Source organism: Bubalus bubalis, chromosome 12, assembly GCF_019923935.1.
Source record: "Bubalus bubalis isolate 160015118507 breed Murrah chromosome 12, NDDB_SH_1, whole genome shotgun sequence".
Taxonomy (NCBI): Eukaryota; Metazoa; Chordata; class Mammalia; order Artiodactyla; family Bovidae; genus Bubalus; species Bubalus bubalis.
This window is the reverse complement of record NC_059168.1, coordinates 61,061,461-61,078,664: the sequence shown is the minus strand read 5'-3', so window position 1 is coordinate 61,078,664 and position 17,204 is coordinate 61,061,461. Positions and strand designations below refer to the sequence as shown.

General features: G+C 52.2%; 2 protein-coding genes across 13 annotated transcripts in view; both read right to left on the bottom strand.

The window, feature by feature from the left end:
* Positions 1-1,455: 1,455 nt before the first annotated feature.
* On the bottom strand, positions 1,456-8,447 carry OTX1 (orthodenticle homeobox 1). The gene is made up of 5 exons (XM_006075606.3): positions 8,305-8,447; positions 7,874-7,942; positions 6,093-6,300; positions 4,995-5,146; positions 1,456-3,755 (listed from the first exon to the last, which is right to left on the bottom strand). Exons 3-5 carry the CDS (start codon positions 6,187-6,189, stop codon positions 2,937-2,939), a joined length of 1,068 nt encoding a protein of 355 aa, XP_006075668.1. The 5' UTR covers positions 6,190-6,300; positions 7,874-7,942; positions 8,305-8,447; the 3' UTR covers positions 1,456-2,936.
* Positions 8,448-12,623: 4,176 nt separating this feature from the next.
* The window catches only part of EHBP1 (EH domain binding protein 1), a 345,461-nt gene continuing 340,880 nt past the window's right edge, over positions 12,624-17,204 (bottom strand). For all 12 annotated transcript variants that reach the window (XM_025261231.3, XM_025261232.3, XM_044926040.2 and 9 more), the window contains 2 exons: positions 13,881-13,995; positions 12,624-13,706 (listed from right to left, as the gene is read on the bottom strand). In XM_025261231.3, the coding sequence (XP_025117016.1) occupies positions 13,616-13,706; positions 13,881-13,995 (206 nt within the window). In that variant the 3' untranslated portion in view covers positions 12,624-13,615. The remainder of the gene's footprint in view (positions 13,707-13,880; positions 13,996-17,204) is intronic.

The following is a 17,204-nucleotide window of genomic DNA, read 5'->3' as shown; positions in this document are numbered from 1 at the left end:
CACAGAACCCGCCTCAAGGAGCTGCGGGCGCAGGCAGCCCAGAACATAGGCCTGGAGCGGCCCTAGTGGCGGCTGCGTGAGCCAGGGCGGCACTGGGGCAGGCCAGGCAGGTCGGTCGAGCAAGGAGACCCTGCCCCCGGGAGCCCAAGCCCATGCAGCGAGAGCGAAAAGCCTCTTTGCTCCGGCCACCGGCCCAGACTCCCCGGCACGTGCGGGCCGCGCACCCCAGGGGCCACGCGCATAGCGGGATTGCGCGCCGGAACTCCCTCCGCCGGCGGCGCCGCAGGGTGACGCTCAGCGAGGCCGCGGCTGCGCCCACCTGCGGACTTTTGCGGAGTAGGGGGCTGCTGGGCTTATTTACAGACTAGGAAGGCGTGGTGCGCCCGAGCCGGAACCTACGGAGTCCGGAGGGAGGACGCGGCCGAGAAAGCTTCACTCCAGCCGGGTCTCGCAGCCATGAGACAGCTCGGCATGGAACCCCGGAGGAGGGGTCGTTCTTCAAACCCGGCCTCAAGTTGTGCTCTCAGTTCTCACACGGAATAAAAAGAATAGGGTGTGTCGGTCACTTCTCAGGAAACTTTTCGTTGTTTCCTTATTTCCTTCCCTCCTGTGGACAAGTTGAGCAGCTTCTGGGCCTTACGCCCAGGAGGTTTCAGACCAAAAAGGATCGGGACTCTGGGTCTTCTGGAGCATCATTCCAACCCACCCCCACCTCTACCCCTGTCTTCCTCAGGGAAGGTGGAACCCTCCTTCCGACCCCCTGCTGCAATCCAGAAGTCCGCTTCCCCTGACAAAGTGAAACGCGTCCCTATCGACTCTTCTAGATTTTTGTTTTTGCGTTTTAATACGAACAAAGATAGTCTGGCTACTTCTGGCAGGGCCTGAGGGTTTAAAGGGACATCTTAGCACGTGGAAGGGATGACTCGGATTCCCCCAGCCGCCATGAAGCCACTAGGGACAGCTCAGCAGAAAGGAAGGTTGTCTGTTGCCAACATGCAAGACACGGATCTTTTTTTTTTTTTTTTTTGTCGTTTTGTTTTCTTTTCCTTTTTGGCTCAGCTCTGAGAGCATTACAGAGCTATCCCTTCCCGCCTCCCGACCCTCTTCCCCTCCCCCTCTTCTTTCTGGTGCAGGCGGCAATTAGGGTGAAGAAATCAGTGCCAGGCTCCTGCCTCTGAAGAGAAAGGAATTGCTTTGGGAATTGAGTCCTGACACCTGTCTCTGTCCGCGATGGCGAGAGGGGATACGGGGTCAAAACGCCTGGGGAAAGAGGCCGGGCTGACCGACGCGGGGGGTGGGAGGGGGGACCCTCTCTAGGAGAGCGTTTCTTTGGCCTGAAGCTTCACATAGGTTATTAACACGCGGGTTATTAACACGGAGGTTTCCTCTTTTTAGTTCCCTCCACCCACCCAAGACCAGGACCTGGGCTGGAAGCAGAAGAGCAACACTGACAAACCGTTCATTAATTTGCATTTATTTTCGGGAAATAATGTAGATAAAGGGGGGGAGAAAAGGGCTGCCTTACATTTCAACAAGTAATTTGCGATCTTCACATCGGACAAATCAAATTTACAAATTACTTTCCCACCTACTGGACGAAACGGCCAAAGCCAAAATTGATATACAGGCGTGGACTCTCCGTAGATTTCGGAGAATGAAGGTGCACTAAAAACTCACTAGACAAAACAGGGTTGTTTAAAGAGAGAGAAGCCGACGGAGGAATTGAACCTGGGTTTGGGGGCCTGGGTTTTTGTTTTTTTTTTCCCCCCATAATACTATTTTTTATCTTTTTGCTTTCTTTTGGTTTTGGTCTCTAAACCAGAACTGCGACCTTGTGCTTAGACCTGGTGAAGGGCTCAGTCCTGTGCCCCCTCCCAGCCTAAACCCCTCCCCTGTGCCCTGACTTGACTCTTTCCTTCAGACTCCAGGACCCTCCGGATTCTCCGCGCGCAGCTTCCTAAAACCAAACGATTTTCTTTAATAAATACACAGAGGGAGAAGGTGTGAGACGGCAGGGAAATTTTGCAACAACTGAAAAAGTAAACGCGCCATCGTTTGAGAAAGAGAGGAAAGGGGACAGAGGGAAATATTTTTTGCTTTTGTTTTATATATATGTGTGTGTATATATATATATATGCTGTATATATCTTAAAGATCTATTTCTTGGGCTCTAAGACAAGATATGCTCAGTTCAACCAACAGCAACTAAAAAGTTTAAGTGGTCCCTGGAACGGACCTGACTATATACAGCATTCCCGCCGAGGCGGAAGCCTGGGCCAGTTCTACGCAGGGCGGGGCTGTGCGCGAGAGGCTAAGGACCTTCCTCCCCTGGGTCTCCCACGAGCGCGTCGCGCAGGAGAGGAGGAATCGCCAGGAGGCTCTGGCCTGCAGGCGGGGAGCTGGGCTGAGGGCAGCTGAAGGGGTGGCAGTCTGCAGGCGAGAAACGCTTAGTGGTTGTTTTGATTTGGAGTAGAGTGTGGGTACACTCCCAACAGGCAGACACATGCCAGTTAGTGACTCCAGTGTCCAGAAAGAATAAATTAAAGTGTAGGGCTCAAACAGCAAGACAGAGCGAAGAGCCTCCGAAGGCTGCAAGTGCATACATAGTAGCTGTCCAGAAAGACTAGAAGTGGGCGACTTGGGAGTTCGGTGGGGGCTGAGGAGGGGAGCACACAGCTCTCCCGGATAGAACTTGTTGGCCAAGCCGAAGCACCGGTCCCCCCATCCAAGGGGTGGGTAGGGTTTGCACATCCCCCAAGCAAGTGGCACAAAGATGAGGGCGGCAGTGCAGCAATGGGCATCTTTTGGGGGCATGAAATTTCGGGTCTGGGGAAGCCGAGGCAAAGGCGGGCGGTGCAGCAGCAGCAACAACAGGACGGGGATCACGGAGGGCGCAGGTAGTTGCGTTTCTTCTCCTCTTCCTCCCACTCCTGGGCTCACAAGACCTGAAACCTCCATGAGGCTTGGTCCTTATAGTCCAGACAGTCAGGCGAGTTGAAGTTGAGTTTCCAAGCAGAGGATGCGGCGGCAGCGCCAGGCTCCTTATAATCCAAGCAGTCGGCAGAGTTGAAGGCGAGCCCCGAGCCGCCGTAGCCCTGGTGGTGGTGGTGATGGTGGTGGTGGTGGTGGCCTGAGGACTGGCTCAGCGGGTGGTGTGCGTGGGGATGGTGGTGATGGTGGCTCGCCATGGAGGAGGGTGCCATAGGGCTGAGCTGGTGCGGGTGGTGGTGCGAGTGCATGGGCGCTAAATACGAGCTGCAGTCCACGCCGCCAAAGTAGGATGAGGAGGGCGCGGGGTAGCCCTGGCCGTAGCTGCCGCCCTGGCCGTAGGACATGGGATAGGAGGCTGCGGCCGAGGCGGCTCCTGCGGCTACCGAGCGCTGCATACACGATGCGTTGCTGGGTGCAGCCAAAGGCTCGGGCATCGACACTGAAGCCGGCGCTGAGCCGGGCGAGATGGAGGCCGGACTCCAGATGGAGGAAGCAGCAGGTGTACTCAACGACGACGGGACCGCCACCGCCGGGTTCCCGCCCAGGCCTGCAGCCGCGGCCGCCGCGGGGTTGGCTGAGGCGCTGGATGCGGAGCTGGAGGACGAGGCGGAACTGGACACAGCAGGCGGCGTGAACTGGCCGCTGCTTTCAGAGCCCGAGCTCTCCCGCACCGGGGACGACTTTTTCTTTGCTGGGCGGCTCTTGGTCCCACTCCCGCTCTGCTGCTGCTGGCGGCATTTGGCGCGGCGGTTCTTGAACCAGACCTGCGGCAGGCCGAGTGGGGAAGAGCGTGTGAGGGGGCGAGTAGAACTTGCCACTCCCCTGCCTCTTGGACCGACTCTGGCCTAGGAACCGCATCCCTCTCCGATCGACGCCTCCACCCTTCCCCATCTCCGGCCCGGCCAGACCCTGCATTCGCTGCTCCACCCTCCTTCGTCCTTCTGCTCAAAGACCCTCCTCTGGCAAAGTAGGGATGTGCACCTCCCCACCCCCACCCCCAGCTCAACTCTGTCGGAGGGCGGAACATTTGTGTCTGTCCAGCCAAAAGTTCAGCCATCTCTAAACTGCTGCTGTTGGCCGCTTCCCAACAGACCTGTGAATGCATGGAGGCCCTGTCTTATGTGAATAGAGCTCGGGAAACTGCGGCGAGGCACAGAGCACGCCGCGGAATGGGGGACAGTCACCAAGTCTAAGCCGGAACCACTCTGCCCCACGGAGCCCTGGTGCTGGGCCGGCAGAGAATTTGGGTGGGAGCAGGAAGCTGAATTAGAGGGGGACTACGGAATGAAGTCTGAACAGAATGTCGTTGAACTTCTTGGCTCCAAGTGGGGAACCAAATAAGACAGTCATAAAGTTCTCACTCCTCTTGGAAGGCCCGGGTACAAGACATGGCATTCCTGTTCTCTCGAGCCTCTGGGAGGAAAATGGCAAGATAAAAGGCCTTTGAGAAGAGTTCTGAGTTATGATCCGATCAGTATTTTCCGGGCCCTTTCATCACACACACAAACCCAGAAACAGCAAAGCTGGTAGCCAGATTTTGCGTTCAGCATCCTCTCAGAGCAAAGAAAAAGGTCTAATCACACTGCCGCCACCCGTGGGGCACACTTCCAGACAGGGGACCAGGCTTTGGCCAAGCCCCACTCTTTCATTTCCAGGATTCCCGGGATGCAAGGCCAGGGCGGAGGCAGAATTCAAGACCCGGTAGGAAACTGCCAAGCCCTGGGGTGGCCGAAGAGGCAGGGGACAAGTGTCGGGCTTGGCCTCCTGCAATCCTAAAAGAGACTTCGGAGAGGCGCCCCGGGGCCAACGGCCCAATTCAGGGCTCTAAGCTAGTTCCTTTAATTTTGGCCCCTCTGCCAGGCCCGGGCCCAGCGCTAGGGGGAGTCTGAGAGGGGCTGCCCAGCCTGTAAGCCCGCCCCCACACCAGACCACTTCCCAACCGGGCCCTCTCTAGCCAGCCCCAGCACCCCTCCCCGGACCCTGGAAACCCCCCGCGCGCGCACCTGAACTCTGGACTCTGGCAGGTTGATCTTGAGCGCCACCTCCTCGCGCATGAAGATGTCTGGGTAGCGAGTCTTGGCGAAGAGCGCCTCGAGCACGTCCAGTTGAGAGCGCGTGAAGGTGGTGCGCTCGCGTCGCTGCTTCCGCGGGGTGGCTGAAGGGAAACGCGGGGAAGCGTCGGGTCAGTGGTGGCCAAGCGGACTCGCGCTAGAGGATACGGACAGGACCCTGGCAGGCCCTGGACCAGGTCGTTGCAAAAGAAAGCCGAGCTCCGAGCAAAAAAAAAGAACTCCCCAGGGAGGCGAGCTTGACAGGCCACAGGTGGGAGAAACTGCAGGTGTGCCTGATCGGCACACCGACACTCCTGATTGTCTCCGACACTCCAGGGCTGCCCCCTTCCCTGCCTCTCAGAGGTTAAGAAAGGAAGAGAAGTTATACAATCTTGCTTCCTTCGCTGCCCCCGCCCTGCCAATACTCTCCCTGACTGGAGGGTGGGGAAGGGGTGTGCCGAAACATGTCCTGGAAAACACTTTCCGAGGTAATGAATGGAGGTGAAGAAAAGGAACCTAGACAAGAAGGCCAGGATTTGGCTCAAGTCGTCCACATCAACAGTGCAGAAGTTGGTGCAGGCCACCCATCTAGAGGACAATTTAACTATGGAGGGAGAATCCCTCTGCCTTACCTCAGCCAGTCGCTTTGCATAAGGCAAGCTCGGCCTTTCCTGTCAGGGCTAAGCGAGTGTCCATATTCCTCGTTCAGTGTTGAGGAGGAAAGGCATAGATTCTTTCGATCTCTCTCTCACACACACACCCCACCCATGGAAAACGATTCTGTGAGTAAATGCACCCTGTGCTGGCGGTGGGATGACAACTGGGGAGAAGTTGCCAGTGTGGCCGGGCTTGAGGGCTCACGTCTCACGTCTTATCCACCCCGGCCCCACTTCCCGACCAGGATCTGCCCTCCGAGTCAGCGCGCCCTGCAATGTAGAGACTAGGCAACCGGTTCCCTGGGCCTAATCTGGGACAAAATTTGTGCTCAAACCCAGAGGCTGGGGATTCCCCAGATTTCTAAGGGAGGAGGGTGTGGGGGTCGATGCTCACCCGGATAGCCCACGGAGGGGTGTAGGAGGTCCATGGCTGGCCCGGCTAGACCGAGCCCATTCATACCATATGGGGGTTGTTTGAGGTAAGACATCATGCTAACAGCTGGGTGGAGGCGCCCCGACGGATCCAGGGGGCCGGGGGCCAGGCGCAGTGCGGGGCTCCCACTGCGCAGTCCTTCAATCTCTGTGGCTTCTGGGGGCCCGGCCTATGGAAACATAAGACACACCGAAACCGTCATTCCAAGACATCACGGCTTCCTGGTCTTGCCGGAGGAAGGAGTACAGGATGGGGAGGTGACGCAGGCTATGGATCTGTGCAAAACTCGGCTCTATAAGGCCTTAGCCCAAAGACCACAGCTTCTTTGAAAAGTAAAATTTCTGGATCATTATCACCTCTTTTCGGGCTTGGAATGGGCCAGACACTCGTAGGGCGACGCTAGGAGTGAGGAGAGGTTAAAATCAGGGGCAAACTTGGGAGGTCAGAGCCCAAACCGCAGAGTGTGCTAGGTCCCAAGACTAGGCAAAAATCTGTTCGGGTGGGAGAAGGCATCACACCACACAAGCAAACATCCCCTCGACCTCAAGGCGGCAGGAGACCCAGAGCATGAGGGGTTGTTTCATTTTGTTTCAAATGTTTTTGAAAGTGGAACAGACAGGTAGACTCTAGAGAGTCAAGGTAAGGCACTGCGGAGGGCTCGCGGCACCTGGGCCTCTCCAGGACGCATTGCCCACTGAGTAGAGTACCTCCTTCCAGAGTCTCCGGGGCTGGGTCCAGGCCCTAGAGACCACAGCCGCTCTTCCGGTTTACCTCTCGGTGCCTGGCCGCTGAGAGATTGCTTACCCGGAATCCCACCCACACTTCGACCACCGATTCGAGCCCAGGTCCGGCCGAGGTGACCAGAAGGCGCCATCGTACAGGTGTTAGTTCAAACAGGCCGCCCGAGATCACCCGCACCTCGCCACAGCCGCAGGCCATGCTTCCCCAGAGCAAGCCGGTCCTGGCTGCGGACAATGGGGTCCTGGCCGGGGTCGAAAGGTGACCTGACCAGCGCCCCAAGGGTCTGGTGGATTTGGGAAGCCTCAGTGCAGTAGGTCTGGTGCGCTTCCCGCTTATCCTACTAGCTGAACCGGCGCCCCAGGACCCGATCCAGACTAGAGAACTAGGCCTCTGCGATGTAGCTCGCGCTGCCCCGGGCAGGAAGGTCGACACCTGGCTTCCCCAAGTCCCCCAAACCGAGGTGCTACAATCAGGAACCAGGAAGTAGCGCTGGAAGAGTGGGACGGAGACCCCAGGGGACCTGTCGCTTTAGCCCGCTTCACAGGAACTTAAAGCAGACCTGGGACCCGGGCTAGAAGAGTTCAGGGAAAGAAAGAAGTTAAGAGCTAGAGAAGTCGCCCGCTCCTCTCCCCAGGGACCCACGGCCTGGGCCGGGAGAAGTCGGTTTGCAGGGAAGGCGACAAAAGGGAAAGAGCCGGGCCCAAGGGAGAATGGGACTCAGCTGTGGCGACTCTGCTAGACTGCAGTGTGAGTTTTCAAAGACTTTCTTCAAACTTAGCACTTCAGCTGGGTTACTTCGGAGGAGGCGGGGGAGGGGTGCGGGGCCGCAGCGGAGCTCCGGGGTCCTCGGCTCAGCAAGAGGGGAGCCAGGTGGCTTCCCAGCCCCGCCCCCCACCCCCCCATGCCAGGGACCGGGGAAGAGGGGACCCGTTTGAGGAAGGGGAGGCAAGAGCCACCGAAGCGTTCCCAGAGTCCCGGGCGACCAGCGGCTTTCTCCTTACCTGCCCTCAGCTGCCGGGGCCGCTCACCATCTACCTCACGCCCTCACACAGACCCTCTGGGAGGCCAACCTGCAAAACAGAGCGGCACAGGAATTACCCGCGGGGCCGGGCGGTGGGTCAGGGACCCGCCGGATTTCTTTCTTTCTCCAATTTCCCTCCTCCCTTTCTCTTTCTTTCTAGTGGCTTTGTGCGTGTCTCTCCAGGTTTCACTTTATTGCATAGACACTTTGTTTGCAAAGCCCCACACGCTCCCTACACAGTGCCTCGCCCGGGACCGCACCGAGGGGGCCGCAAGGACAAGGTGGGGGTGAGAGGGGCAGAGCTGGGAGGTGGCTCGAGGTTGCCGTGGCACTCCGTGCAGCGTGGAGGCGGTGGGGGCTGGGGAAGTCCTGCAGAGGCACTTTGCAAACTAAATAAATCAAGCGAGTTACCTTGTCGGAGTGGCTTGTCTCGCCGGGGTGTTTAGGTGATTGGAAATGTAGCCTGATGAAGATTGATCACCTTTCTACTGCCCTCCCCGGGTATGTGAACGCGAGGTGAGTGCGTAACGGGGCTAGGCTGCCAATCCCCGGCCCCGCGCGGGCTGAGTGACAGGGAGCCGGGCAATGGCAGCACGAGCCGGGGGTTACCTCCGCGCTCCCCCGCCCTCCCCCGCCCCCTGCACCCCGCCCTCACCGCCCGCCCGCCCCGCCCCGGTCGCGCGCTAACTCCGGGGCTAGACTGGCAAACGCAGCGCAGAGCAAGACAGGCAAGGCGAGAGCCGCGCGGTAGCCCGGGCCGCGGAGGGAAACGCTGGCCCTGAGGCCGCCCCGGGGCTCCCCGCCCTTCTCTCGCCCTTTTGGCGCCCTGGAGGGAGTGGCAGAGAGGAGGCGAGGTGCTGGAGAACCGGTTCCCTCGCTCTCTGGCACGCCACCCGATGGGCGCGAGGAGCCGGGAGCTGCGGGCTGGAGGGGAACGGGCCTCCGGCCCCCTCTCCCGACGCAGCGGGCCCCAGAGTCTTCATGCACCGGGCCACCACCCGCAGACCCACGCGGCGGGCGACTCGTGCTGTCCGGGCTACTTTGCTGAGCGCGGGAGCAGTCCCGAGTGCGCAGATCCCGCCTCGGCGACTCAGGACTCCAGTGCCCTTGAGCGGCACCCGCAGGGGAGGCACGGCCACTTACCTGCTCTTCGACGTCTCTTGGAGTTCCCAGTCCCCACGATAGGTGTTTGCAAATCGTGAAAGCTTCTTTTGAAATGTCGGCTCCCAGCGTCCCCACCCCTTTACACATACACTGTACTTCTGAATCGAAAGGTTTGGATAGAAAACTTTGTCTTTCACACTGGCTCCTTTTACTAGGGACAGTCTGGTGGAAAACGTGGCCACAGACCCTGCCCTCAATTTCCTTTCTTCATGCCGCCGGAGCCTCCTTGAGCGATCTCCCCGGATAGTTCGTACTGGCGAAGCCCATTTCCCAGTCGAACAAACTTCTCAAAACACATCTACCTGGGTGGACTTTTCAAAGCGCAAAAAAAGTGTTTGCGCCCCAACACTGAGTAAGGCAATTCTTTTAAATGGCACCTCCTCCTGAATATTAGGCCGACTTTACTTACCCCCTTTCGAGGAATTCCTACCGCTTCTTCTTAATCTCCCCCCGCCCCCTCCCCTCCACCTCAACAGGCGGAGTGAAAAGTTTGAACCGGAGTAAGTGTGAGGGAGAGTCTAGGAGCTGCCGGGCGCTTCGCGGTGGGGAGCGCCAGCGCTGCGGGGCCGCGGGGTAGGGCACCGAGAGCGCACCGGGCGCGGGGCGAGGAGGTGGCGGAGAAGGACGGGGGAGCCCGCTGAGTGAAAAGGGGCCGCGGCCGCCGCTCATCAAAGTGCTTCCCCTCCCCCAAGCGACACTTTCCTTTGGAGTCCGAATAAAATACGGTAACAGAATATGATGGAGGGCACAGTTTCCTTAACTGCTTCTCAAAGAACCCGGGAGATCTTCTTAGGACCTTTAATAAGGCTTTGGTCGGTTCTTTTGTTGATCTCTCAAAATCAACTCCTTCTAATTGAAGTTGGAGCTGAAAGCGAGCTAATGTTCAAAGAAAGTGGCCGCCAGACTAACGAAATTACATTTTTTTTTTTTTTTGACGATGAAGGAACATCTAATCAAAGGGGCAAAAGAGGAGGGGTGTGGGGCGGGGGGGAGTATGAAGGAGAAAAGGTTTTACAAGATCCCTTTCTGGTTCACAAAAGTCAGCGACACGGGCGCTTCTCTCCAGAACAAAGACACCGCGACCCATTCACAAAAGCAAGAGAAAGAGAGAGCAAAAACAATAAAAGAACGAGGGAAAAGGAAAAACACGAACAAGATAAAGCCTTAACAGGAAAAGAAACTGCGCAGAGCGCAGCGCTGACTCGAGTGGGGACACACCTTAGGCTCGCGCAGGCCCCCGCGGGGGAATAGTTCGGGAGACCCTGGGCTCCGAGCCTCCGAGATGCGCAGATTTAAAGCAAGAAACGAAATATAGCCCCCGCCTTCGGTTCTGGGGGAAAGCGCTGACTGGAGCGCACTAGTTTGCCGGGGAGAATTGGCCGGCACGCTGGGCACACTCCCCTGAGCTTCTGCGGCTCCGCGCCTCTATCCCGGCGCTATCCCGGCCGGGGCCTGCGCGCTGTGTGCCTGAGTTAGTCCTCTCAAGCTTCGGTGCGTGCCGGGTCTCCCAAACCCTCGTCCTCCCGCCTCCTCCCGGCCCCTTTTCGCCTGCAGCGGCGGCGCTGGGCCGAGGTCCGGCAAGGTGGGGCTGCTGTGCGCGCTGGAATGTGCTCTGGCGGTCCCCAGGGCCCTCCACGCGGGCCAGGCTCTCTCGGTTCCAGATGCGGCCGCGATCTCGGGGAAGTTGGGAGGTATCAAGTAGCACAATTCCGCCCCCACCCCCACCCCCCATGAGAGTATTTATCTAATCCCAAATTGCAGGCGAATTTTCTTAATGCTCAACCCGTAAAACCCCGGGATTAAGAGAAGAAAAAGAGAGAGAGGAGAGGGGAGAGGGAGGAGAGTGAAAAGGGGGAGATTGAGATGAAAGTTTCTTGTATGCGGCGGAAAGGACTCAGGCAGCACGTCGCTAGGCAAATATCCAGGTGGGAGACGCTGGGCCTGAAGCCTCGACCGTTCCAGCAACGGCCGCAGCTCGGGGAGGGGAAGAGGGGGCCCTTGTCTGGGGATAGCCGGTGGATTCAGCTCAAGGCCCTCGGGCCGAGGAGGGGGCGTGGGAGCTGGGCCCTGGCTTTAGCATCCAGGTGACCTCGAGGCTGGGCCAGACTCTGGAGGACACTTGGGACGGGGGAGGGGTTTGGCTCCGGGGCCGTGGGATCCCGGCCAGGGGCGGAAGTTCTGCACCGGCCCGCGGGGCTGTGCCCAAGCCAGCCCGCTGCCAACACTCCTCCTCCTCCACCTTGGCGATCCCCCGGCCCACAGCTTCTTTTGCAGCCGCGCAGGCTTTCGGGTCCACGGCCTCTGGGCGTGCTGGGCTCGCGCCTGCGCCCGGGAGGCAAGACTTTGGGCACCACGCGACGAAATCCGGACGCGGCGCCTTCGCCACGGGCCCGACCGTGCCGCTCCCCGGGGGCCGCTGCGGGGCGTGCGGCCACCACAAAGCATCCCGAATGGAAACCCCGCGAGGCTCGGGGCTGAGGCAGGAGGGGCAGGGAGAGGGGCAGCAAGTCTGGGGCTAGCGAAGGTTTATCCCTTGGCAGGTCGGGAGCGGTTTAGGGGAGCCCCCTCTCGGCGAGGCTCCGCGGGAGGGAAGGTTCCCGGAATTCGAATCCTGTGTAAATGGAGTGGGTGACGCCGGTCGCCCAAGTCCCAGGCTCCTCCGGGCTGGAGGTTTCCTTCTGTCGGTTTCCCTAGGGTTAGAGCCGGGCTCTGAGAGCTTCTTCCCTCAGGGAGCGTAGCTTTTTCTGTTCTCCTGCTCAAATGAAGAGGGCAAATACCCGATTTCATTTAGTTCTGGTAACTTTGCAGTAACTTCCTTAAATTCTTGTCATGAAATTCTACCTTAGGATGATTTTTATCACTTTGAGACTGGCGGCGGCATACTTTTTGAAAGGAATTTGTGTGTATTGGTATAAATATCTGTATGTATATGTATGCATTATGATCGAGGCTAACGTATAAATGGTAGTGGACTGTTTTCTCTGTCTCCAGACTTGTTGAACGAGCTTTGTTTCAGTCACCCTGGTAGAGTAATGGAAACTACCATAAAATCGCCAGGTTTTTTTCTGTAGCTTAGAACTTCTTGTTGAAAGTTCCCTTTCCCTCATCTCATACACACAAACCTGCACACACCCTCCTCCTCCCCTCCAACAATAACCCCTCTTCCTTTCATTTCAGCACCTACAGTCTGGAGGGTTATCAGAAGTCATAGTTATTCCTCATATGAGTGCAAAATTATAACAACTGCAAATTACAACATATTAGCTTTTTTTTTTTTTTCAGTGCTGTGGATTCACAAATTTCCTCAAATCTTTAACAGAGATGACCCTTTAAAACATGCTAGTTTACACAGCTTAAGAAAATGTGACCAACTGCTTTTCAATTCACATTGGTGTGTCAGCAGGGCCCCTTTGGGGGTGGTGTAAACTTATTCAGATCCAAATACAGCCCAGTATTCTGCCCTGCATTCAAGAGGACCATTTTTTTTCCACATGAAAAGTCCTATGAATACAAAAACTTCTCTCAACCCAATGTCAAGTTTTCATTACAAAGAAGCAGCAGCAGTGTTTAAGGTAAGAAAGTTTCTGCTTTTATTGAAAATTTATATATGACTCAGTATTGTAATAAATAAACAGATAACCATTTTCACAAAAAATGACAGTGCTATGCTAGAGAAGAAAATATTAATTGGATTTACTCAATAATGGCAAGACAGATTTTATCAATACAGAATAAATAATAACAGCATTCTTGAGCCAATTTTGAGACCCAACAAAATGTGGGAACCAAGCTAGATGTAATAAATAATTATCCAGAGAAAAAGATGGTGCATTCTCAGATGATAAGACTATCTTTGTAAACTGATGCATGTCAATTAGTCCCATTCTTACTGCTCACCTTCAAATCACAGGACTTGTCTCAGGCTACGTTAAAAGGCCACCCTCTGAAGAAAGCAGAGGAGAAGTACTCTTATTATCTTTACAGTGAAATGTAAAACAACTGCAGAAAATCCCACTGGTAAACAGAACACAGTTTAATAAGTAAATTGAATATGATCTAACTATAAAATTTAGGTAACAGACTCAGTGTTACATATGGCAGGACTGGAAAAAAATCATTTATGACATTTTCTTTATCCCTCCCTCTTAAGCCCCCTCCCACCCCTCATTATGCTATTAACAACAACAACAACAACAAAAATGTTTTAAAATGTTCCTCCATCAAAAAATGAGGGAAAATAATGAGGGAAGAGTTTTCTTTCTTTGAACAGTTTCTTGAACACTCCCAATACCAATCACTCACAAGATGTCTGTGCAAATCTACTTCACATGATTTCAAGGAAATGATTAATTCACACCAAAAAAACCCTTAAACAAAGCTATTTTGGAGTTCTGTACAAAATCTGGAAAGGAGGGAGGAAAAGGGGTGGTGGTGGTAAAGAAGTACAATCCAGTCAAACAAAATGTTAAAAGTTTTAAATCAACGAGAATGAATTTTTTTTTTATGGTCTGGGGAACCCAAGGCTAATAAAATGTTGGTCAGGATTCTGGTCCGGTTTCTACTGAAGGACACATTTCTCTTCTTTCTTGGCCATCTTGCCTTTGTTTTGTTCCAGAGTTCGCTCCAAATGTTCATCTTCTTCTTCGGCCCTGGAAATCAAACAGGAAACCAAATTATTTTTCTTCGTGGAGGGCAGAGCGGCACTCCCCTCTCGCTCCGAATTCCAAGCCCCAGAGAGAACTGGGACTGCGGGGCCAGGGAGAGGCTGCCCGGGTCCACTGGAGACCTCTGGATAGAAATCCCCGACCCCACCACCCACTTACTGCTTCTCCTGCGCGTCCAAGTCCCTGACGAGCGCGTCGCGCTTGTCCACTAGGGCCACCAGTTCATCCAGGAGGAGTTGCTCGCGTCGCTTCTGGGCCTCGGTCTTCTGCCAGTCTGCAGAGGACAGGAGGCTCCTTACCCACCTTACCCTCCCCTTCCCGCCTTTTCCAGTTCCCTTTTATTTCTCTGCAAAACATATCACAGAGCCACTAGCTAGTAGTGTTTCACGGGGAGTTTGGCCGTCGTGGTGAGGATTTCACCCTTAAAACCCTACTTTCTAAGTATTTTCCGTAGATAAGAGACTGCTATGGCCGGGTTGAAGCCTTCACGAGACCAGGTGTGCGCCGGTGGCCAGCCGGAGGTGCGCACCTGATTTCGGCCAAAGTGGGGGAGGGAGAGCTGGAGGCCCAGAAGAGGTCAGCCGGAGGGTTGGTGGTGGGGGATGTGGGTAAATGAGGAGGCGGGAAGCAGAGATGGGCGATAAAATCCTCCTGAAAAGGCTAGAGAGTCTGCCTGAGAACCTATCCTCCTCCCCCACCCCGAAGCTCACTCCATACAGCCCATTCTTCGCTAATTTCCTCTCCGCTCTATTTTAGCAGTTGGATGTATCTCACACTGGGCGCCATATGCTTCACAATAACTTTAAAAGTAGTGAATCGGCTAATTAGCATTTTTCTTTGAAGTAAAAAATAAATTTGCTCTGCAATATTACACTGCAGCTCTCGATCGCATCACAGCCAGTTTTCTTTTGGAGAGGTTTGCTGCGTGGCTTCAAATCAAAGCACTTTTGCAAAGGAAAAATTACATACTTATTTTTGAAACCCCATGTTAAGGTTGGAAAATCCGATGGGCCGTGCTCTTTCCATGTGTAGGGGCAGTTTTTTGAAGATTTTAGGCCCCAATAATATATTTCCTAATCTTTGCTGGTCTGATAATTTCCTTAAGATGAGCAGCAGTTTCGTTTAATAAAACAGGACCAAATCGAACATTTAAAGCACTTTTGAAACCAAAGCCAACTGCTCTCTGGCCAGACTGCGAGGGCTTGTAGCTGTCAATCAACCTCCAGTCTACCCCGCCTCCCTCATTAGGAAGGTAAACAATGAAAAGAAGAAGTAGATGATGAGGCAGATAGCCGAACAAATGAGGACCTAAAGGGAAACAGGACACCAGCTTGGGGGGGAGGTGGGGGAAATACCCTGGCCACTGACTCCTGTAGCTCCCTCCCCCAGCAAATGCACTTTCCAAAAAACAGAGGAGTGCAGTCCTTTCTGGTTTCTCTCTTCTCTCTCCATTGCCCTGGGCAATCATGTTAAAACTCACATGGCTGGTGCTTATTCAGATAAACCTAACAATGCACACCGCTGGTTACCATGTGAATCTTCACAAACCGCACAAGAATGTGCTGGTTCAAATCCCCCCCCGACCCCCTTCAAAGCAAAATTTATTCAAGACAGCAAACTGCTCAGCAGCTTTATGAAAGCAAATGGAGCTAGAGGGAATTCTATCTCGTATTTACAAATTAAAAAATTAGATGCATCATCGTGCAATAAAGGTTAGAATAGCAGCAAAAAACTAGAATATTCTATTTTATCACTATTTCTATCACTATAAGCTCAAATACATACACACATATATATTAAACATGCTATATATTAATTATCCTCATTTGATACAAAACATCACACAAATAGGTACATTAAATAATTGGTCACATTACATTCTTATTTTAAAAAGAAGTGTTCAATTGCATAGAGAGAAATAAAGAAACTATTTCTATGGAAAGCTTTTTTCTGAATGTAAGAATTTAAAAAATAATAATGAAACACCAAAACTGAAGAAAAGCCATATCTATCACAATTTTATTCCTTAGATTTAAATGCAACTGAGGTCAGGAATGCTGGACAATTTTCTAATCTGGTTCTTGTTCTTAATCAGTTTCATTCTACTACAGGAGATAAATTAATAGACTCTCCAGGTTGGAAAGATCTTAAAGGTCATCTGGTCTGATTTCAGGTAACTATAGTTCTAGAAGTATTAACTCTGAGAAAAACCTGCTAAATTTGAAAAAGATTTGTAACTAAATTTATAATTATTAAGATTACCAACTTTGATAAATATTAATTTTTCCATTTCTGACCTCAAGAAATCATTCTGATTACAAGTTTAATTTGTAATTCTTTACTTCCAAAACATTTTGATGAGCTTTAATACTGGGAAATAAAATTTCTCCACCATAAACTCAAGACATATAATTAAGTTGATAATTATAAAATTTTTTAAACTAAGAAAATAATTTTAATGACACATAATCTTAATTAACTTATTCCTTCTCTATACTTGGCCAGCCACTTTTAAGGTTTTAATAATTAGAAATATCAAAAATTAATTTTTTTTTAAAATAAGGTTTTAACAATATGGATAAGAGAGAAAATTTTGTATTTTTAGTCCCTTAAGTATTGAATAGTTTAAAAAATCTTAATCTTCTCCTAGCTCAATAATGACATTTCCCATAACTGTAACAAAAACATTTTTTTAAGTTATGAATATTTAGGTAATTTTCATCATCTTACAAATTTAACTGACATTAAATTTTAAATATTTCAGCATAAATTTATAGGATTTTTCATATTAAATCTGTCATTACCACATGAATATCTATCTACAAATAATTAGTCAAATTGTGGGGGAAAAAAAGCTATGTGCAGTGAGTAGATTCTACACCAGCAAAACTACTTTTACTTTGGGTTTGCTTTCTCACAGAAGTAAATTTATACACAATGGTAATTTGAGAAGTTAAGTTTTGATGAATTAAAAAAAATTTAATAACACCTTTCAAACTGATCAAGATTCACATTTGTATATTCAAGGCCTAAATAAAAAAAATTTAAATCCCCCTTTAAATAGCTTCACCTAGACATAATGTCATGTTTTTAAAGCCTGAATGTAAGTTTATGTGTTACCTGTTATACATTTTAAGAAAGGATTACTCACCTATAACAGCTAGCCAGATGCACTGACTTTGGCTTGGACAGACTACAATGTGGGTTCTGATTAATTTAAAGATTCCAGTGTACTTTTGCTACAAAAGCCATATCCTCTCACAACAAATAGGATTAAGTTTTGATGCTGCATTTGAGCCAAAGTGTTGAAATAAAGAGATTCTGTTTATGTCTATCTGCACTGAGCTGTTTCGTTAATTCAAAAAACTCTTTTTTTATATATAGGGCCAATTATTCATTCCCTGATTCAGTTTATTTGCTGAAGTTGATAATTACCTTGGAAAAAAGGCAAAGAAATACCTATAAACACTTTAATAGAAAGGA